This window comes from Epinephelus fuscoguttatus, linkage group LG6 (assembly GCF_011397635.1).
Source record: "Epinephelus fuscoguttatus linkage group LG6, E.fuscoguttatus.final_Chr_v1".
NCBI lineage: Eukaryota > Metazoa > Chordata > Actinopteri > Perciformes > Serranidae > Epinephelus > Epinephelus fuscoguttatus.
In genome coordinates, this window is record NC_064757.1 from 29878553 (window position 1) to 29902443 (window position 23891).

At 39.7% G+C, this 23891-nt stretch overlaps 2 protein-coding genes across 3 annotated transcripts; both read right to left on the reverse strand.

Moving 5' to 3' along the window:
* Positions 1-6565: 6565 nt before the first annotated feature.
* On the reverse strand, positions 6566-8927 carry LOC125890938 (arginine vasopressin). The gene is made up of 3 exons (XM_049579864.1): positions 8734-8927; positions 7343-7547; positions 6566-7253 (listed from the first exon to the last, which is right to left on the reverse strand). The coding sequence occupies exons 1-3, from the start codon at positions 8851-8853 to the stop codon at positions 7117-7119; spliced, it is 462 nt and encodes a 153-aa protein (XP_049435821.1). The 5' UTR covers positions 8854-8927; the 3' UTR covers positions 6566-7116.
* Positions 8928-14061: 5134 nt separating this feature from the next.
* ubox5 (U-box domain containing 5) lies at positions 14062-22687 on the reverse strand. 2 transcript variants are annotated; one of them, XM_049579847.1, is made up of 7 exons: positions 22590-22687; positions 21031-21094; positions 19804-19905; positions 17639-18375; positions 16937-17523; positions 16640-16825; positions 14062-14791 (listed from the first exon to the last, which is right to left on the reverse strand). In XM_049579847.1, the coding sequence occupies exons 2-7, from the start codon at positions 21082-21084 to the stop codon at positions 14571-14573; spliced, it is 1887 nt and encodes a 628-aa protein (XP_049435804.1). In that variant the 5' UTR covers positions 21085-21094; positions 22590-22687; the 3' UTR covers positions 14062-14570. The 2 variants fall into 2 exon arrangements, with proteins under 2 accessions (XP_049435804.1, XP_049435805.1); XM_049579848.1 differs by having other exon boundaries at positions 22565-22668.
* Between the last annotated feature and the right edge of the window lie 1204 nt (positions 22688-23891).

Genomic DNA, 23891 nt, shown 5'->3' on the forward strand with positions numbered 1-23891 from the left:
TGTGTGAACATGTGCTGGAACCGTCAAGCATCTCTCTGAATGCCACATGTTGCAAAACCCGAAGGTGATAAAAGTGGTGACGCTTAAGTAATTCAAAGGCAACAAGGTTAAGGTCTTTATGCAACAACAAACTTTCGTTTTGAACCTTTTGTTCAAACTGCTGCTGCTGGATGAGTGTGTGGTAAAGATATGCTTGACTCCGACGGGCCCCAACAAGTTTAAAAACCACTTTTTAAACAGGATTATATGTGATTGACAGATGTGGAATGAACCTTTGGCAAATGCCACACCCAGAGTCACGAAAGAGAGGATATAGTTTAAGCAATTGAGGTCAAATGTAAACTTAACAAAGATTAAATGGCAAAGGTCTTTAAGCAGCGTGGTCAAACATCGGCGTAGAAAAGGAAGGAAAGATATATTGAATTATATACGGTCTTGGGGCTGATTAGCATGTGTGATTAGTGCGGTGCTCTGTAATGTTTTGATGTTGAAAAAAGTAATTATTTTAATAAGCATTTGGGCAGCGGTTTGGAGAGATGATGATGGGAACAAGACTTCAAACAGTGGCCCTGATGCAAGCACCTGAATCAGCAGACGTGCTTTGCTTTGGAGTCCATGAGCAAGACTCTCTCTGTAGATGGCCCTGACCTTTGACCTCTTTATGGAGGGAAGAGCTAAAAATGTAAGTTATAAATGAGGGCAAATGAATTCTGACATTTGGCATCAAAGTCCAAAAGCCAAAAGATTGCATGTATTGATAAATTCCGTCCTCGTTAATAAATCCATGCTGACAAGGATGACAAGATATTATGCTGACCTGATACTGCAGACGCTGCAGCTGTCACATTCACTGTGTGCTCGGGTGTGGCTTGCCAATCTCTGCTTCATTTTGTGCAATTTATCTGAGCGTGCAAACCACACAATATAATTATTGCAGGAAAAAAAAAATAAAGAGGTCCCCAGGGGAATTTTTCTGGTAGCAATATTGACAGACTGGCTACTTGAGTGCTTGGGAAAAGTTGCTGGTGTGTAAGCAGTTTAAACCAACAAAAGAACACCGTGTTCGTATGATATTTGGTTTGCACGCAACAATAAAACCTGATCCCATACAAAGCCTTCAAATCACAACAGTTTTGTTTTCTCTTGTCACAACAGTTTGACCTTGATGTAGTGCTGTCTGACATGTTTTTTTTTTTTTAACTTTGAAATCTGGAGGATTTGTTTTCGTCTTTAAAAGAAGCCACTGTGATCTGGTTTGACTGCACTGGCTGCGTTACCCACAGCTTGCTTTCCCCATTTCTCCACGCCCCGAAATGCTGGAATAGTCTGCCTCAAGGACTTTGGGGCTATAAATAAAGTTTTTTTTCTTAATCATTTTTATGTGATTTTTGTTTTGTCTTGTTTTATTATGCTGTTTTTTTATTTTCCTTTTTTAGTGTTTTATTATAAATGTCATGATTATGTATTTTAATGTTAAGCAATTTGTGTTGCATTATATACAGTGGTGGAAAAAAGTTTTCGGACACCCTTAAAATTTTACACAATCTCAAATATTATTATGAAATATTTGTGGAAAAATCTTTTTTGTGTTTCAAAAGGTGTGGCTGCATTAGACAGATACAAACAAATACAAATTATATTTTTTTGTTCATTGTTTACAAGAAAAACTAACAAAACTAAATTCTTGACAGTTTCAATATGTCACTTCTCAACATTGTCGGTATCAAAGTCAACAAATAACAGAGAATGTGTTCAAAACTGAACAAAAAATAAACCATCACATCATCAAATTAATATTTAGTAGTCCTGCCATTGGCACGTAGTTCTAATCCTGGCTGGCATGTTCCCCACGAGCCTTTCACACTGTTGAGGGGTAATCTTGTCCCATTCTTCTTGAATTACTGCTTTTAATTCTTCTAAATTCTTTGGTTTATGCTTTGAAACAGACCTTTTGATAATCCACCACAGATTTTCAATGGGGCTCATGTCCGGGGATTGAGCTGGCCACTCTAAGACCTGGATACTGTGCTCCTGCAGCCAAGTTCTACTGGCCTTGGATGTGTGGCAAGGGGCATTATCTTGTTGAAACATCCAGTTTTTACCTCGAAGGAACAGTGCACGCACAGAAGGGAGCGTGTGGGTTTCGAGAATGGTACAATACTTGGTAGAGTTCAATGTGCCATCACAGACAGTGAGATGACCAACACCAGCAGCACTCATGCATCCCCAAACCATGATACTGCCTCCACCATGCTTGACAGTAGGTACTGTACATGCTGGAGATAATGCTTCGCCTGGCCTTCTGCACCCTCACATTAGTAGGAGGAAGATAAAGCTGGAAACTGGACTCATCTGACCACAAAATCTTCTTCCAATTCCTGGCTGTCCAGTTCTTGTGTGCCTGGGCCCAACAACGCCGGGCTAACCGCTGTCTCTCATTGATCAGGGGCTTCTTGATAGCCTTGTAAGACCTTAAGCCATGATCTAAAAGTCAGCTACATACAGTGCGGGTGGAACACTGGACACCAGTTTGGTTTGACCACTGCTGCTGAAGCTCCTGTGATGTCATTCGGCGGTTTTGCCTGCACATGCGGATCAGGATGCAGTCATTTCTTGCTGAAGAAACCCTTGGACGCCCAGATCTTGGTTTGTCTTCCAAGCTGTTGGTTCGTCTGTATTTCTGCAGAGTGTATCCAACTGCTGAAGGACTGCATCTGCACTTCCTGGCTATCTGGCGGCAGCTGTACCCTTCCTGGCTGAGAATCTTTATCTTCAGGCGTGTTTCCTGCGTTAGGTTCCTTGTTTTAGCCATTTTTGTGTCTGAAGAACTTTCAAATGTGCTGGCTTTATGTAGACACGAAGCTTGGCAACAAAAATTGTGTCTTTTAATAAAAAGAACGACCCTCATCACTGGTACCAAAATGACCCAATACTCAAAATTTCTTATGTATTTTTATGGAACCAATCAATTTTAAGTTTTTATTTAGTATTTTGGCTGTGACTGTACTAAAAGAAATTGCACTTGAAGACCTAAGAGTGATTCTTAATGCAATATTTCACAAATGCATGGGGTGTCCGAAAACTTTTTTCCACCACTGTACATGAATTGTGCTAAATAAATAAAGTTTCTTTTCATTTATCATTCATCTATTTTTGCTTAAAACCTCTCACCAGTCCCATAAAATTCACCTAAATCCACCTAAACGCCCTATCCAAGGCATTCCTAACATAAATGGAAGGCTGCTCTTCTTCTATTTTCACTACATGTACATGCATGATCTCATCTGAAAAGAAACAAGTCTTTTCATCAACAGTCAGACTCATTATAAATGCCAAATCTGTTACTGAGTAATATAAGTTTCGACACCTTTCAGTGAAAGGGTTTTTTTGTCTTTTAATCTTCACCTGAATATTTTCTTTAAAACAGATGCTGCAGATGACTAGAATCGGGACATATCGCCTGGAAAACACAATGGGATCGTAACGTGAAGCTTCAGCTAGTCCAGATTCAAGGTTGATAACAAGCAGCTGTGGCTCAGAGGTAGAGGTCAGAGGTCGTGCCATTGTTCAATCCCCAGCCGTCGAAGTATCCTTGAGCAAGATACGGAACCACAAATTGCCCCTGATGGCTGTGAGTGTGTTAAAAACTGAGCAGGTGGCACCTTGTATGGTAGCCTCGGCCATCAGTGCGTGAATGGGTGAATGTGACTCACAGTGTAAAGAGTGCTTTGAATGGTCAGACAAGTACAGGTTCATTTACCATAACAAAATCACAGAAAATAATCATTTTACACCTTTTTCTAAGATTTGTTCCGCACTCTTCAGAAAAGAGGGTAAAACAATGTACAGAATGTGTGATTATGAACGAAAACACAGCAGCGAAGACAGAAATGTCTGTTTAGTAACTCAGTGTATATAAAAACACCTCTAGAAAACCCAAACTGATAACAAAAAAGGCTGTTTTCTTCTCTTTCTTCTCTCTGGTAGGCCATCTGTTGATCATCTCTGCACATTTGTAACAGTCTATGATGATACACAGCCGTGCTTTGGGCATAATACTAAACACAAAGTAGCTGATGACATTCCCACCACGTCCTGCTCAGCCATTTGGTAGAGCGCATTTTAAGTCACTATAACTTAATGAAAAATATGTTGAACTGAACTTAACCTCATTAACCATTGTTTATTCAGGGGAATAAGCTCTTTTACAGCAGTGCCCTGAGTTCACATTCAATGGGCTAAAAGGATACAAATATATAAAAGCAACTGCGATAAAGTGAGTAAAGTAGCAGCAATGTCTATCAAGAATTATAAACAACAATTATAAAACTGTAAAAAGACGAAAAAATTTAAATAATTAAGAATGGAGTCTGCCATAAAGGACGGACACATAACAACAAAAGCAAAAACAACAGTAAAGACAGTAATATGTAGAAAATCATGTCTGTCAATTAACCACAGCAGCAACACTGTAAAACAACCATATCATCTAGCACACACTTAAAATGATCTACCGACACATGCCTGTCCAATTTAAATACCTCTTGCAACTTGTGCATTTATGTTTACCTGATTGAGCTATCTTTACCATTTGGTTTAGTCTTTTAAAAGTCTGCCTTTACAGGAGTAAATGAAAGTAAAAGGAAACGACCAAATTAAACAATCCAAATGTTAACTGGAAATGTTCAACAGTAGAGCACTGTGTCATACAAAGGTCCCCTTTAAAATGACAAACATAGGACTTTATGTGTGTAACAGAAAAAGTCATTCCAGACATGACGGTTCTGTGTGGTATGGATTTTCAAAGGTAAGCATATTTTTTCCACATGTTAGTCTCAGATGTCTAACTGAACAGATTCATGTAAGTTAATACAAAAAATAAAAGTCTAATAAAGGTCGAATACTTTTTTAACAACATGCCCAACCAAACAGTTAATTTGTCATTTTACAGTAAAGGTAGTGAGGCTAAGATTATAAATTCACATTTTTTACGGATATTAAAAAATATGAAAAAAATATCAGTATGATTTTTCAACATTTCTGGGGTGTTTAAAAAGCACTGTAATGGTAAATATCTAGAATAAATATGTGGAAATAATACTGCCCCGTGATAGTCAACCTGTCCAGAGTGTACCCCGCCTCTCGCCCATTGTCAGCTGGGATAGACTCCAGCACCCCGCAACCCATAACAGGATAAGCGGTTACCGAAAATGAATGAATGAATGGATACTAGTACTAAAAATACTACTAATTCCAACGTAAGATACAGATATATGTTGGTATACTAGCATATCACAAGCATTATAACAGTTTAAAGTTTGTAATTTTGATTTTTTTCTTTCTCTATTACCATTACCATCCCAACCATTTGGTTGGTTGAGGCCTGTATTTAAAAAACTATGGTGTCTGTTAAGAAATAAACATTCATTTTTGTTATTATAGCCTCTAGGAAAAAAGAAACTAAGCTAAGAAAAATTACCTATTGTTTTTTTCTTTGTGAGGATATTAAAGGGTAAATCATAAACCAAAGTATTGGACGTATTAAAATTTGGCCTTGATGTTGGCACTAGATGAAGTTAAAGTTGGTACAATGCATCCTTAAGAGGGCAGGAATACATGGCCCAAAATTTTAAGACAATCCAGCCAGTAGTTGTTGAAGCATTTACCTTAAAACCACATCATCTTGGTGGCACTAAAGAAAAGTCTAGATACATCCTCTGGAACCATGAATTTCTGTACAAAATTTTGTGGCAATCAATCAAATATTGACGTCATTTTCTCTTTTTTGTTTCATTTTCAAAATGTCTTATAAGCAACTCTGCATTTTGCATAAATTATTAAAGGTCATTTCCACTGTAAATGATCAGGAAATCAAGCAGAAAAAGTCCTGCTGGGCTCCAAAATGGTGAATGAAACGAAACCCTACATATAATCTGTTTTAAAACACCATTGGATCATGTGAGGTAATATTCATTTACAGTTCGCATTACTCATGTAACATTGGCCAGGGGCAATGCGTGCACTGAAGGCTTGTAACATTAAAAATAAACATACCAGTCAGACTTATGAGAAATTTCCAGTTTTCCTGAGACGCCACACAGGTGTTGGATGAGTCAAAACTGGTAAATGTCAAAGTATGGGAGGCCCCCGCTTCCTGTTCCAGCTGGATCTGGAGAACACTACAGACAAACTGCCGTCACTACAGTCCTGGCAGAAACATTGACTCTCAATCATCACACACAAAGGAATACAACAATTAGAGCCGAGTTTCTTTCATTTACGCAAACTTGACATGTTGATACACAGCAGAGAGAACTGTGTGTCTTGAAGGAGATGAATGAAAGGTACGGCACTGATCAACACTGCCAGTTTGTGTTATAGATTCAACCACAGATGCAAATGATTTTAACCAACCATCTTTTCATCTACCTTAGACTCTTCTTTAAAAAGTCCAGCCTCTGTTATCGTCTCTTGACCCTTCCTGTAACTGGATGCACCCATTATTATAAGCTGTTTTTTCAAACACACACACATGCACACACACAGAAAACAAACAAGTTTTGTCAGTGATTCATCTCACAGGTGTAATAACCTTGAGCGTGGGAGTAATGAACACAGACAGCAGCAAGTTTTTTTGGCAGTGATACATTCTGTATTGTTTCTCCGATTGTCAATATACAATTATATCTCTACTACACGAGAACTGCATTGTCGTTCGGCTGTTGTACATGGATGTCTGTAATCTCTGATCTCTGATTTATTTACAGTGTTTTCTGCTATGATTCACTTGTTTGAAATGGAGCTCTAAGGTGTCACATCCCCTCATATAGAATACAATTTTGTTTACAGTATGTGCATTAGTATATACATTTCTAAGGTTAGAACAAACATCTACTTTTCATTACCAGTATCATGATTTCTCTCCCCCAGTATCTGGATGACAAAAGCCAATTACTTAAGTTAGAGATGGTTCTCTTTCTGTGACCGTCTACACAGAGATATCACAGCAGTAGGGGTTAAGAGAGAACAAAGTTTGACTTGGCATTTTAAAACAACAGGGCTAATCTTCATTCTGCTGCACCTCCGGGCCCTGAGAAGCCTCCGCAGAGATCAGTATCAGTACTCAGTCTGTCCTCTGGTGGCTACGTGCAGCAGGCGCATCAGCAGTTCTGCAGGTGAGCTCCCTGCAGAGCCGTGAGCCGGATCCGAGGCCTCTGTGTCCCCCAGGCAGTCAGGGTCCACCATGCAGCTCTCTGAGGAGGAGGAGAGGATTTTATTCAAAGTTTTCCAAATCATATTAGTCTTATTAAGGTGTCTGAACATGACAAGCATCAGACTGTACCTGAGTTACAGCAGAGTCCTGAAGCAGCGCAGCGTCCTCCCTCAGAGCCACAGGGTCTCCCTCCTGCCTGGCAGGGCGTGAGCAGGTAGTTCTCCTCCACACAGTGAGCTGTTTCAGGGGAGCCCAGCAGGCAGCCGAGGCCCTCCCCGCAGCAGATGCTGGGGCCGAAGCAGCGGCCCCTGTCTCCGGGGCCACAAGACATGCACTGAAGGAGAATGGGATATATTGAAGCATTAATCAGGTGCTATTGCAGTAAAGATTCCTAACTTCCTTTATTTCCTCACTTCCTCTCCTCCCCACTCCTCAGCACTGACATCTCACATGTATTTAAACCCTAAGCACCATTTCACTCATTCTTTCTTCATCACACGGGGCGGCATTGCTGGTAGGCAGTTTTCTTCACTTTAGTTTATCCGACATCATAACTTTAAACTTAGAGCATTATCTATCCTTATTAACATGCACACTGAAGTTCTAATTTTGTATTTATTTCTTTCAGATTCAAAACCAATGTGTGTTTGCTCCTCTCTTCATGTTTAATTGCAATTTAAGTTCAGAAATGAACCTTTGTGTGCAAAGAGTTTCAGTGGCTGATGTATTCTGACAGATGCCCATGATAGTTGACCTTTTTGAATGTCCTCCTCCTTAACGGCAGTAAATCCAGTGAATTATTGATGGGACATTGCTGTTTTATTTTGGCATTGCACACTCTTCTGATGAAACTGCAAGAGCGTTCACTCTGGTAATGGGTTTGATATAAGCCAAAAAGCTGATTTTTAAATACTGGAAAATGGTTGCATGATTTTCTGTTGCAGTTTATCTCACTTTAATGTGTATATTTCTCATGTATTTATTAACTTGCCTTGAATACATGAATACATGAAATACATGAATACAAAAACAGTTTTTGTTTCCCTATAAGCTACAAGACACAAGTTTGTCCCACACACATTTTAAAACATGTTTATCTGACATTATGCTCCTGAACAAAGAAAAATAGTAAGAAAAATGTGCTGCCATCTTTCACAAACCACAACTTTAAGTTGTTATTGCTATCATAATTGCCTTTTATCATGGTCCTTACAAGATTTTAGTGAGCAAAATGGCTGGGATTGTTCTTATTAGATGTCAAACCAATAAACCATTTATACCAATTTGATCTAAAAAAAAGTTTCCCAGATTTTATACTTGCAATTTCCCTGATCATAAACATTGATTTTTTAAGAATTATTTTACAAAGATATTAAGTTCTTAAGCTCAAAGGCAGCTTTGGAAATTTACAATCCAAGACATAAATAATAGGGAAGGAAAAACAGGAAAGCTAGGGCTATGATAATAGAAATAATCTAGGAAAGTCAAAGATGATGTCTCAGAAAAATGATGGTCCTCACCTGTCTGATCCCAGTCTCCGCCAGCGCTCGCTTCCCTCCTCTTGGGCAGTTCTGGATGTAACAGGCGGATGAGAGCGTAAGGAGTCCCAGGACGCACAGGGGGAACAAGGAGTGAGGCATCGCTGCTGCTGGTGGTTCTGGATGAGCGCCGCGCACCGCTATGTCCTCTGCCCCGGGTGGATGTGTGACTGATGTCCCGGTAGAGTCCTCACTTATAAGCAGATGGACATGACCTGACAAAGCGACTGACACTCGTATCTGACGTCAGTGTCGTGCTGTTCTGCTCTGCACATGCACGCGCGCCCGAAGGCCACCTGCGTGCGTGTGCGCGCGGAGAGGTCGCGGCAGATATGGCTCTGCATCAGATGTGTGTCATCTAACAAATCTACACAAGCAAACAGCGGCGACAGCAGAAGATGCCTTTTCTGTATTCACGACTGCGCCGCACTTATTTGGAGTAACTTTCCTGAATAATCTGAGGCTGTGCTGCGGACAGCAGGAGGGCACACACTGGAAATGGCAGAACATGAACAATTAATTAGACTTGTGGACAACTAATTACATTTACTGCAATAAGCGCAATGATTAAGTACATTTCATGGTGATCATGCACAATTCAGCTGTCAAGCTCATCCACTGTGAGACAGACATTTTTGACTTTTGTCACACTGAGGGAACTGTCATGACAACCCCAAGGTCACCCAAATTATCCTCCTGATGTAATTTCAAACTATTAATGAGCACAACAAGATTAGCATTTCAAATAAGCAAAAATATGTGAAACTCATTATGCTGTTAGGTGTCCTGTTGCATGCTTTGGGTTGTTTGTCACCTATTAGCTGTTGTGATGCTGATAAACAAGCTAAATGACAAAACTGAGCATCAGAGGCAGCAGGTGTGAAGGAGCACTTTTATTAGCATCACAACATTCAAGCTTTAAGTGTTTCAATAAATATAAAATGTGGCCTTTGCTTTGCTGTACTCATGGACAGTATGCAATTTAAAAGTTAATCAAAAATCACTTTGAAACTACATTTTTGAAAGTTTGAGGGTGGGCAAGGTGCCTGCCAAGCTGCAGACCACTGCAGGTCATTGTTCAAGAATAAAAAAACAACTAAACTGGTTGTGATTCAGTGAGTCATCCCTGTTTTTAGTTGCTTTTGAGCGACCAAATGTTTTGTAGTGCACTGTCCTTTCACTTTTTCAGCAGCTTTTTAGACACACAAAGTAGTTGTTAGCTCCCAGGACATAGCTTCCTTTTTCTGGGCATGACAAGCTGTTGTGTTTTATAAAGAGATGTCGCTGTTTTCCGGCTGGAATAGTGTCCTAATAAGTGGTTGTTTTTACAGAGACTTTAGCAGCTTTTCACCAAGACATCATCTCTTTTCTTAAGGCATGAAAAATGTTTTTTTTACCAAGACATCGCTGCAGTACCTGTTGGGATAGTGGCCCAAAAAGCAGCTGTTTATTACAGAGCATTGCAGCATTTCCTGCCAGAAAAGTGGCCTGAAAAGCAGCTGTTTTTTACTGAGACATTACTGTTGCTCCTGCTGGGATCGTGGTTCGAAAAGAAGTTGTGTTTTATCAAGATCTCACCACTTTTTTTAAGGCATGAAAAATGTTCTTTTACCAAGACACCACTGTGTTTCCTGCTGGAAAAGTGGCCTGAAAAGCGGTTGTTTTTTACCGAGACATCGCTGCTCATCCTGCTGGGATAATGACCCAAAAAGCTGCTGTTTTTTGGCGAGACGTTGCGGCTTTTCTTAGCAGGCTAGTGGTCCTAAAAGCGGTTGGTTTTTTACCAAGACACTGCAGCTTTTTTAAGGTATGAAAAGCGTTTTTCCACCAAGACAAAGCTGCAGTTCTTGTTGGGATATTGGCCCGAAAGGCAGCATTTTTTTTTTTTTTTTTTTACTGAGACATTGCTTACTTTCGTCCGTAAAGCAGCTGTTTATTACAGAGCATCACTGCTTTTCCTGCCGGAGAAATGGCTGTTTTTTACAGACGTCACTCCTATACCTGCCAGGAAAGTGGCTGCCAGGAATCACTGCTTTTCCTGCTGAGATAGTTGCCCAAAAAGCAGTTGTTCTTTACCAAAACGTTGCTGCTTTTCTTGGCAGGCTAATGGTCTGAAAACTGGTTGTTCTTTAACATGAACATGCAGCTTTTTTAAGGCATGACAAGCTTCTTTTTTTTAACCAAGATGTTGCTGTTTCCTGTTGGAATAGTGACCTGAAAAGCAGCTGTCAATTACAGAGCATCACAGCTTTTCCTGCTGGAAAAGTGGCACAAAAAGTGGCTTTTTTTTTTTTTAGAGCATTACTGCTTCTCCTGTCAGGATAGTGGTCCAAAAAGTGGTTGTTTTTTATCTAGACATTTTTTTAAGGCTTGACAAGATTTTTTATTTACCAAGATGTCACTGTGTGTCCTGCGTTTTTTTTTTTAGAGATATCACTGATGTCTGGGGCACAAAAAGCTGTTTTTTTGTTTTGTTTTTTTTTTGTTTTTTTAACCAAATATTGCTGCTTTTCCTGCTGAGATTGTGCCCACCAAACAAGGTATCTTAAGTCAAAACTTGAGCTTTTTCCAACCACAACCCAGTGTTTTGTATGTTGTTTTTTTTTGGCTAAACCTAACCACAGCACTACTGAAACATAAATTTTCAACATATCTGCTACATAATAAAATGCAAACGTAACGTATCCTGTGGTTTGCTGAGATGTACAATGCCACATTTTTTTCTGGCAATTGGTACTGATGTATAAAACAGAAAAATAAGCTAATCAGTCAATCTGACAAATCGAGGCTCCACTCCAATATACTGTCAGTATAATTTAAGTGCTTTATCTACCACTTGTAGCTGAACCCGTGAAGCTGATGTCTCCATTTTACATGCAAGAACAACTGATTCAGCCTTTGCTCGTACCGAGCGGATATAGGATCATGACCTTAGTTAAGCTTAACGTTGTCAGGGAAACCAACACATAAATGATGCTGTTTGTGATTGCAAACACCAATGAATTCTGTTTTTCCTGACTTTTTGTTTGCATGCGATAACAAACTCACAAGAGGCAATTAGAGTGAAGTGTTAAGAGGTAGAAAATGAAAACGGGGGCAAGGACACTCTGGAGGTCTTGTAGCCTCTGCTGGAGGACATTGTGCACATATTTATTTCCTAACACTGCATCTCAAAGGAAAATACAGTAAACAGTAACATAAATAAAGAAAAGAAATAAAACTAGAATCAGAATGTGGTGGCAGATGGAGGAAGTCAGCGGAATAAGAGAAACATGACCGAATAATAGCGATTTTAAAGAAATTCAGCTTGTCAGTGCTGCCTGATAAACACTTGCCATTGTGGGAATTCATGCCAGCGTATTCACTTTAATATTTACTGATCAAAAATGTATTTAAATTATTATTATTAATATTTTCCTCCTGCAATTACTCTCAATAAAACAAAACCTATACCAAGAATGGAATGAATGTTAAGCGGTGAGTGGAGGGGAGGGCTGACCTTGACCCGGTGTGTTTCCTCACAATGACCACACATCCTTGGGTGAACTTCATTTTTACTTTCATTCTTCTGGCCTCTTGCTCTCAGTACTCATGTCCCTCAACCTTCTCTTTGTGCGTCCTCGACACATCTACACATCCAGCATTTGTACAAAGGCTGCATAACCAAGGCTGCAGCTACTCAATGAAATGGCTAAGATGCGGAGGAGGGTGGAAGAGAAGAGAACATTTTTCTTTAAACAGTCTTTTACGCAAGATTTTTGTAAAGGTCTTTGCTTTGAGTGACATTACGCGTTGATTTAGTGACGTCACAGGTCCAAGAACATTCTAAGAAATAGAGTGTGCCAGGGCTGACGTCAAAACCCGGAAGTTTAGGATTGCGCTGGTTCCCGGAAGAGAAAGTGAATGTGATTTTTGCATTGCGTTTTGGATTATGTCAGAAAATAAGATCTGTGGCTAACACAAGTTTATGATACTTACAGGTTTTGTTCAGCGAGATAATCTTCACAAATGAACACCTTTCATACCACATTTAAAGCTTAAATGTGATCGCCAGAAGTAAAAAGCTAATGTTAGGCTTTAACGGACTACATGACTACTCCACAATCACATGACTCTTGACGTCACCGCCACTAAGCTTTCAACTGATTTTGGCCGCTTTATTTTAAAAACATTGTATAATGGGGAAATCGGACTGTTTAAGCTAAATAAGAAGCTGTAATGGTGGACTGCCAGCACTCTCGCCTGTTCGGGGATGATGACGTTTAATGTCCCCGACAGGGTTTGTAGTCGTATTGAGCAACTTGTTAGCAACCGCCTTTTTTACAACACATAAAAGCTTCAAAATTCACAAGTAGGGTATTTACTGACGTGTTTTATGTCATAGAACAAAACCTGAAACTCGCTTAAGCTTTTGTTAACCACAGACCTTATTTGAGGCATTTTACCAAAATCCCATTCAAAAAACGTATTGACTTTTAGACGAGAGAACCAGAAGTGCTAAAAGCGCTAACAGAGTTCCGGGTTTACTGGCACACTCTATTAGGGCTGGGCAATAAATCGATATTGTCATGTGAGACTAGATATTGTTTTAGATTTTGGATGGCGTAATATCACAAGTGTTGTTTTTCCTGGTTTTAAAAACAGCATTACAGTAAATTGGTGTAATTTTCTGAACTTTCGAGACTGTTCTATTATTTGCCTTTAACACTTAGTCATTACTGATGATAATTTTATTCTACAAAATGGGCTACATGTTTTTCAGTTGCAAGTCAAAGCCACATTTGAGATGTGCACTTTCATAAAAACAGACTAGGATTAAAATAAAATTCAAACTTCAAACTACAACTATCAAGAGGAATGGCGACGTGCAATAAAAAACGAGCAGCACAGTGCTGAATTGCACGCGTGCTGCGGTGATTTCATTCATCTCACAGACTGATTTAGCGTAGCATGTGCAACATACAGACTGATGTCACACTATAGACAAATGAACAGACAGATTAAACAGCAGAGCAGCTCTGTGTCTCTCTAAGTGTTGATGGAAAACTTCTGAGTGAGTGAGTGGGGCGGAGCTGTGTGGAGAGTGTGAGAGAGGAGAGATGCACACTGGTATGTGTCATGTAACGCAACTTGACCCTATATGGATGTAAACAATGTTGTCTAAATTTATATCTTTCTTGTAAATATATCGATATATCGTACATAGTCGTTATATCATATTTTCTGTGAAGAAAACTAAATAAAACTGTTATTTTTAAAGTTGACATTATCATTCAAGATATAAATTTTACACAATAAGGGCACAGTGAAGACCTGGACACAGGCTGTATTCACAGAGCTAAACAGTCTCGTCCTGCATTAGGAAAGTACACGGTAAAACCAACCAAAGGGCTGATAGAACAATGGCCAAGCATCAGGGAGAAGAAGACACTGAAGTTGTCAAAAAGTAGCTTATTAAGTATGTATGACTATTACAAATAAGTGAAAAAAAAAAATACACAATACAGACATAGATATGCAGAGAATCGTATATTAAGGTCCCAAAAATTATTAGGAAAACAAGATTTAGAGGAAATAATCTGCTCATAATCCACATTACTTGTTTTACACAAACTTCCTGCAGTTGCTGTGTTCACTATTTGGGTTAAGTGTACAATTTCAAAATCAGTTGTTCTTTTTGTTTCCCCATTTTGATTTCAACATGGTCCTGATGCTAAAAAGCCACATCTGGATTACAATCCTGTCGTCACCTTGAGATCAATCCTCCTCATTTCTTCACTAGCCTTTGAAGGTGTAGGTTTGCCTTGTCACAGCAGCTGTCAGTGATGCACACATATGATGTCACTGCGTGGGGAAGGGCTTTGACAGGCTGGACACAAGATGTGATTGGATGTTGATACAGTGACAGAGTTCAGTGTTTGTGACTCCCTCTGCAGGCAGGAATGGCAGAGCAAGTGACCACAGGTTAGACGGTAGATGGATGATGCAGATTTGGAGTAGACGGAAACTGAACGGGAACATGCGGAGCACGTCTTCTCACCTGGCAAGGACATGGGAGGAAAAAATTAATCATGGATTTACACTGATTCAGCATGAGGCATCAGAAACACTTTTCAATACTGTTTAATTGTTTATACAGTTATAAGGTCATACATTTGTTTTTCAGTGCATTTCACAAGTTCTTCTTTTCTTTCTTTTTTGTGTCGTAAAATAAGTCTTTGGTCTAAGCCCCTCTCCCTTAATATATGAGAGCCTCACATTTCCTGCATGCCAGTGATTCTTTCAACAATGAATCAGCCAAGTGTTTTGCATGTTTCTGTGAGAAAGACAAGGAACTTTCCTGGCTGGTCCTCTGAATTTTGGCAACCAGGTTCCTATTAGTGTAAAAATGTTCTTGTGAAGCTTGACAAACCCTTTACAAGCTTTAGACAGAGCAGTTCTCCTGAGCTGTATTAAAGGAATACAAGGCTCTGCACTGGTGGGGGCATGTTGCCTCAGGTAACAGTGAGACAAAGAAGTACAGTGTTTTAAGTTGCTACGATCACCAAATAAACAGTAGAAATAAGGTGTGCGTGTTGAAAAGTAATCTACCAGGAATCTGCAGTAGCATTCTGCACACTTGATTGGCCACTGCAGCAACTTGCTGGATGATGACCCTTCGCTAAGTCCCACCCCGGACACAGACTGATCAATCATAACGTAGCATCGGGCCGGCTCAGACCATGCTCCGACAACAACACAGCTGTGCTCCACTGACTCTATGCAATTGTGTCAGCTTTCCTTCATTTTCAGGCTGGTTTTGTGGATTTGGAGCTAAATGTTTGTGCCTGGGGCACGTCGTGTGTTTTATTGATACCTGTTACCTGGAGAGATTGGAAAAAGATATACGTTTCTTCCCTGTTCCAAAACCAAAATCAAACCCTGAAAAGTGTAGGGTTAGCTAGCTAGCTACTGAAGATATAGCCTACTGAATGTATACACATGCTGCTTTTGCTTTTTAATGATTATAACAGTGAAAAAAATAGACCGACCCTGCTGTACAGGAACCAGTGAAGGGAGGCAGGGAAACTTTGAGGTCCGGGTGCTGGCAGCGGCACAGGTGGAAGCCAAACACTCTTCATCTGCACACACTGCGATGCCACACAGCTGGTTCAATATCAGTGAAGTTTCCCTTTATATTCATTGTCTTGTGTGGCGATCAGCAGTGATGTGGTGGTTCACTTTTACACTGTGATCTGTAGCCTATAGTTCGGCTTTAGCTTCTAACTATCTTTGTCTTTTTAGTCACTTTGACATCCTGGATATATCCTTCAAACACAGACTGTAGACCCCTCTGTCTGCTTCTATTTCTTAAGAGAGACCATCACAAAGGGGTGGGGCTTAGCAAAAGGTTGTGCTGCGTCCCCAATTTTCATAGCTTCCTCTTGAACGTGTGCTTACGATCGATCTGGCACCTGGTCACTACCTTGTTATAGAGTCTAGCCCCTACACCCTGCACACTGGGGGTTGGGGCTACACACCACTACCCCAAGGCTGACACCCATTAATGTTGCAAACACAGCAAAATGACAAGAAATGAGAGGGATTATTTTTGTATGAGTCTATATATTGTTTATTTGAGAAAATCCTGCTCATTCTGCCTTTAATGTTTTTGCAGATTATGCTGTTTCTGCTGCAGTTAATATCCAAATTGATTTAATACTATTTAAATCTACTGATGTCACTGCTATGAAACTAAATTGACCGCAGTTACCACCTCTTACAAAGGAGTGAGTCACAGCCTTTGTAAAGCCACCTTTGACATTTACATAGGGTAGTTTATTTTGACAAAAGGTTTTGGTTGGTGTATTTCTTCAGGCGTTGTAGAGTAGGCTTTTGTGAATCATACCTGTTGGAATGCTTGAAGTGCCCGCAGTCTGACCGCACTGTGAGGTGTTCAGTGTTTCTGAGTCAGGACCAACCCGTCTCTGCTGAGACAAGTTTGAGGTAAAGGACGGTCGGCCCTGCAGGGCAGAGAAGAGGGCCTCATCCAGACTGGCAGACAAACGCTGCTCATGAGAGCTGCAGCTCGGGTCTGAGGTAGTATGGAAAAGGTGTCAACGTCGACACAAAAGACAAGTCAGCAGAAAAAGAAGAGCAGAGACAAGTTTTACGATGTTATTTTTACAGAACATATTATACTCACCTGAAACTGCATCATTTCTTGGTCTTTTTGTTGGAGGTAGTAGTTGCTTCTCAGCTGTCAAATCTTCTGTTGATTCTTCGGAAATTCCACTTAGATCTCGTTTATTTCTCCTCCCTAAATCTGATTTTCTCTCTGTAGTAAGAGGCTGGGAGTTAAATGCGTGATTGCCATTATTTGATGAACGTCTTAATCCAGTGTCTTCCATTTCTGTATTGTTTATTGAGCTTTCACTGAGACATAGAGAGTACTGGGACTGTCCATCTACTTTGGAGGCTATCAGTCTTGAGGCCTGTGGATTCTCTCCCTCCCTTTGTCTCCCCAACATCCCGTCCCTCCTCATCATCCCGTTCTGCAGGAGGAAGTGGTCGATGCGGCTTTTCAGCTGGGGGTTAGGAAGAGGCTGTGAGGTTGAAGTAAACGGGACGCCAGTGAAGGGATCGTTTGGGGGTCGACCCCAAGTTGCTTCCCTCTTCTGGTGCTCCTCCAGGGTGGTGTTGTCCACTGACACACCGCTGGGCAGCAGCATTGGCAGCATCATGACCTCCTGGGTTATCGGGTCAAGGAACTCCTCTGGGATGGAAAGATCACTGGGGTCAGACAAAAGTCCAGAAGATAATTATCAACATTGTCAGAATATCCTTCACAATTATGGGCTGTATTTTATCAACAAGAAGACACAATAAAGACTTCATAAACATATACCTTGAAGGTGTGGCCGCTTGCAGTGGTGATTTTGTCTGGCTGACCGAAGGGCCAAACAACCTGGGTCTTGGCAGCTGTCTTTTACTGGTCTCGTAGATTCTTTTAATTCTCTCCACTTCTTCTGATGGGCAGCAGCGAGCAGGTTGTCCCCACACAGCCAAAGTCTTGAGCCCCATAGCAGACGCTGCACCGCCAAACGGCACAGTCACACGAAGCTGTGTCACAGCACCTAATGAGAGCAGACCCCGACTCCATAGCTCCTCTTGCTGACAGTTCGTAGGTTGTGGGGGTGGTGTGGAGAGGAATGGGGGCCGGGGGCGAAAATTTGAACGTGTGAAACAGACTTGAGTTTCCTCCCTAAGTTCGCAACGACCTACCAGTTTAAACTCTGGTTCAGGGTTACTGGATTCAGTGTTTGATTGATGCTTAAACGCATGGCCTCTTTGCTGAGGCTCATCTGGAGCTTCTTCACCCCACTGCTGGGCCTGAAGTCTCCACTGGTGGCCATTACTCTGGTGTGATTTACTGTCCTGCTCTTGTTGTTTTTCTCTGCTCTGTTTCTGGTCCTTTACCTGCTGAACCCGTTCCTCGCCTTGGGCAAAATTCTGGGAAGGAAGCGAATCAGAGCTGGTGCTGATCTCCAGTCTCTTGCAGGCCTGTCCCTTGTCCATACCCCAGGGCCACAGCTCCACATCCACCCTGCACAGCTCCACCTGGAAGCCAAACTTCAACGTCACCTGAAGAGAAAAGGTGAATATTACTAGTGTTGCCACAGATCTTACACTCTTCTAAAACTTTTGCAAATATTAAGATGCTAAAATTATAGCATGGATGTTGTTAGAATTAAAAGCTAGCATGAGAGGGTGTACTTCAACTGTGCATGTCACTTTAAGCTTTTGAGTGAGTGGGTAAGTGCGTCGAAGCACTCTGTCATGACCTTGTTAGGATTTCTCATACTTTGATACTACTTTCTATACTATACTTATTTTTAAGGTCCAGTGTGTAAGTGGCATCTAACAGTGGGGATTCAGGCTGCAACCAAGTGAAACGTCTACCAAGTGCAAGGCGTGTAGGAGAATGACAGTGGCTGACTCGAAAATGCAAATTACCTTATCTAGAGCCAGAGCTTGGTTTGTCTTTTCTAAGCTACTCTAGAAACAACTATTCTTATTTTCAGATTACAAACTAATGAAAAGATAGTTACAAATATTATGTACCAGTCCTGCCAATAAATTTTTCTAAATCCTTCACATTGGACAGTTTAATGTATTTTGTTTTGATGCCCTCTGATTCTGTGACGCTGTGATGTCTTGTTTTGGAATGCTGAGTCTCCTGTCTACACAACAAACTTACCCTTGGCTAAAAAAAGATTCCAAGAAAAACTTAAACCTTGAATGAATCACTACATCCTTCCTCGCGAGCGCTCCTGCCTTGGATTTGTAACTTCAATAACAGGAGATATTTTAAGACTGCAATGCCATTCATCTTACAGGTGCTTGGACAAAATGACATCAACAGTAGCCACCTCCGTGACAAAGCATAATTGGAAACTTCACGTTTGGTGTTAAAGGAGAATGTTGCTTTAAAATCACATGACAAATATGAAGCCACAGACTTGAGTGTGGTATCAATCTTCTTATCAAACCGCAGAAATACCTGGGGCATGGACGCGATGCATCAGGTAGGTAGGGCAGAGTGTGTTTTTACTTGTGTGGTTGTGTGCCAGCTAACTGTGTATGTATTGAGGTTTGAGTGATAATGCAGTTGTTGATGCAAAGTTTGGAAGTGTACACGCTATATAAACTGGTATTGAATTAATTAATTGGATTGTTTTAACAACAGAATGCATGATTTGACTGAATTATTTTCATGTGAATTATAAAAACACTCACAAGGTTGCTCTGCTGCATCACAGTGCCTCTGATACTATAAGGTACTTCTTTTATTCACTTTTAAACAGATTTTACTTGTTATTTTACACAGTTTTATGTTGTTTTTAAATGTTGGAGGGCTGCTAAGCCAAGCACAGAGAAAAATTAAACCAGCCATGTAAAAAAAGAGAACAGCTGCACAATGCTCAGCGGGTGTGCGCATGTGCTCGGTGTATTTCGGCTGTAACTATCAGCAAAAAAGTAAACCTCTTCCAAAGTATGCTGTCATGTTACCTGTACAGGTGGACGTAAAAAGTATTCAAGCTTGAAGCCCCGCCTCCGGAGAGCTGGGTCGGCTGACACGAGGTTTGTGACATCATAGCCATCTGCACACAGCTGTCATTGGAAAACAAATGACATAGGAATTTATATTCTTTCTTGATAGCTTGAAATAAAACACAAAGAGATAAGCTACAGTCTGAAATATATAAAATAAATTACATTTTTCATGAGACAATGAAAAAATGTCAGCATACAACACAAGCCTCTTCTGCTCTCGAATGCAAGCAAAAAAGTCATCAGAATGGTTGGCATCATTTTAATTGGGTTTCAAAGATTAATACCAGGTGTAGATTTTTCAGGTTTAAGTTTAAGTTTATTTAAGTTTAAGTTTATTTACTTTATTAATCCCCTGAGGGGAAATTCAATGTTTTTCACTTGATACATGGCAAACTTGTCTGTCCAATTAAAATCATTTTACTACCAAGTATTAATTTGTAAGTGTTAATTTTAGTCATGCTGTTATTTCTGGGGGCTTGTCTAAGTGGAAATGTGGTTCAGAACAGCATATTCAAATGAGACTTAACAATACAAATACAAACTCTGTTAAGCATCACACAGAAGGATACAGTATATAAGACAATAGAGAGTGAGGTAGAAGATGAGTAAAAGAAATATATAACTGAACATCTTTCATCCCAAGTGTGGAGAAAATACAGTCATAATCAGATTACAAAAAAATACAAATAAAAAGAACATAACAAGGTCAGCTGTGATTCAGTCGCCCACACACCACTTTGTCCCTCTGCTTTCTTTATTCTACGTCCTCCACCTCCCCTTTTTGCTATTTTGTGTTCATCTGCGTTGATTCTCCTTGTTCGTCTTAACACATATGGGACCTATTCATTCTCTAAAAGGTGAATAAGGTGAATGTGGCTGCATATGCGCTCTCCTCGATAGGAACAAATGTAAAAAGACAGTGGCACTCAGAAAAATAATATAATAAGGACACAGGTCCTAAGACACTGTCATTAGAGAGTTTTTTAACTTATTTAATGTACCAGCTAACTGCTGCTAGCACGAGTAAGTCTACATGTCACCTAGGCCTGTGTGTTGCTGCAGTTTCCTATTCCAAAACAGCAAACAAAAGAAAAACACCCAGGGAAGCATTGTATACGTGAGATGAAAAAATCATCTTGAGAAAGGTACAATTACATGATAGGTCAATGAAATGTGTCGCACCTTGTTACAATGAACTGTTGTACAAAAGGGTGGCAGACAGAGATTAACAACCATCTCCTCCAACCTGCGAAGACACAAATTGATTTTTAGAGCTATAGGTGTTCCTTTGAGTCACTTATAGTCAGCTCATAGGTCAAGGAAAAATGAGTCATTCAGTAAAAGAAATTCTTCAACACTGACTCATATTGACAAACCACACTGTCTTTTATTGGTAAGCCACACTGCCCCACATTCTTAGAAAGTCATCACATTTTTTGTATTTACACCTAATAGTTTATATGACCTTTGACCACATAACTAAACGACCTTCACTAACTACCTGACTGACTCACCTCTTGTCAACAATTTAACAGCGAGTTCAACAAGGTAAGCTCGTACAGTATTATTGTGTCAAGTCCATTTATGTTTGCCATCTGGCCTCTCGGCCTAAATAAAATTAAAAAAAATGAGCAAATTCATAGTACCTCAACACCGACAATAAATTATCCATCAGTTCAGTTCTGTGGCTGCCTCTAAAATTAGTGCTGAAATAATTAGCGGATTAATGAGTTATTCAATTGAAAGTAAAATGAACAACAGTTCAGCTAAACAACTGACCACTTAAGTTATTAATCAAAAGAAAATGACAAAGATTTGCTGTGTTTGAGTTTTATATCACTGTAAATTAAACATCTTTGGGTTTGGGGGTGTTCATTGGACAAAAAATGCCCTGAGAAACTGTGATGTGCATTTTTTGTTTAGTATAATCCTATATTTTCTGGACTAAATTAATAATCAAATAAGCCTACAAATAAAATGAATAAGAGCTCAAGGGGTTAAGCCTACTGGTTTTGTTAGATGTAAGAGACTTAATCAAAAACTACTTTGATATTAGATTTATGTTTACAGTATTTTTTCGAGCTGTAATGCTGCTGTTGTTTGTCATATATGATACCTATATGAATGTGTATGGCTGTTGAATTGTTGGTCGGACAAAACCTGAATACACCTGAACGTGTGGTGGCAATTTTCACTATTTTCTGACAGTTTATGGACCACAGGACTAAATTATCAGCAGAGAAAATAAATGGAAGCTTAACAGGTAATGAAAATAATATATATCAGCCCTATCCAAGATAATTTTACAAATAACTGAGTCATCTAGGGGCTTATCCAGGTACTGGAAACTACTAACTTTACATTAACGTTACATGTTAAGTTAACGTTACATGTCAACAAGGAAACTAACTGATGTTAACGTTATGTTACGTGTTAATTAATTTTACAGATAATAAATATTCATGGCCCTTGTTGGAAGCTCATGGCCTCACACATAATTTACTTACCGGTATTAAAAACATTTCAGTGTGCATCTTAACAAAGCGAAGTTCATAGTTAAGCTAGCTGTGACAGTATGTTATGGTATACGTTAACGTTATTCAAATAACGTTACGCTACAAGTAGCTAGCAAAATGATGATGGCTAACACTGCTAATGCTGAGCTAGACAGTCAATGGTAACATAAGCTTCGTAAACTACTGGAGACAAAGCTTACGTTTCTTGGTTGCTGACAAACTTGCCTGTGTGGTTTTTACTTATTTGGCTCCTCTGGGCAACTTCAGGAGGTGGCTAGCATCTATTAGCCATTAGCTAACATAGCCGACACACCTACGGTAGGCGAGAAGGGACATTATTCTCTTTTGGTAATTGCGAAATTCCCGTGTCCAACGGGTGCAACAAGTGTTGAGTAAATTCAGCAGGAATAGGCTTCAATTAATTGCTTGTCCGCTGACATTTATGTGCTCGTTACAGCCCTTTAAAGATTGAATAACTGCAAATGCATTTTGTCTCTCTCTTTTACCTCCTCCTTCACATTAAGGTCAACATGGTCGTTCATCTTAAGGCTACAAGATGCAACCCTGCAGACACTTAAGATAAGATACACTTTATTGATCCTCCAGGGGGGATATTCAAGTATCACAGCAGCATAAGACAAAATCAAAGGACATTAAAAAAGAATAGGATTAAAGAGAAGAAAATTAAGATTAAACATAATAATAAATAGCCTAAATAAAAGATAAAATAAAATTGCTACAACAGATGAATAAAGTGGGATACATCAGTGGGATGTATGCTGTACCCCAGACTTCTTTGGTTTGAAGACTCTTTGCTCATTATTACACATTTCCTTAAAATAATGTCAGTGCTCCCAGCATCCCTCTACTGTGTCAGAGTAGAAGATATTTAGTCAGCAATACTTTATAACCTTTTTATTTTTGATCCCATAAAAACATGCTACTTGCAGCCCCTCCTCACTGGCTGCATATGTCAAAGGATTTATAAAGCCAGGTCCAGCGGTAGAAAACATTTAACTGAGTACTACTTTATATTTCTACTTCACAGCATTTCAGAGGGAAATATCATACTTTTTTTGCTCCACTATAGTAATGTGACATCTATAGATCCTTGTTAATTTGCAGTTTAAGATTTTACATACAAAACATATAGCTATTTGGGACCAGTAGGACACGATAATTCTAAAAAAAAAAAAAAAAACCCTCAACATTATAAATAATAATTAAGTCCCAATGACGTCAAATGAGATGATATTGAAGTCTTCAAATGAGTACCTCCTTATTATAGCTGTCCAAGCTTGTTACTGTTGCTAAAATTAGATTAGTCAAATTTGTTGCCATATCAAACTACAAACATTATTAATCAGAATTAAACATGTTTCAACCATAAAATCTGATCAGGTTTTTACCTTGTCCACTTGTCCACTGTCCACCACACAAAACAGTGTCCATGAACAGGAGCAGCAGGTCAAGTTAAGTCAAATTAAGTATAGGGTCAAGTAAGTGCATTGCTACAGACTAAACTAC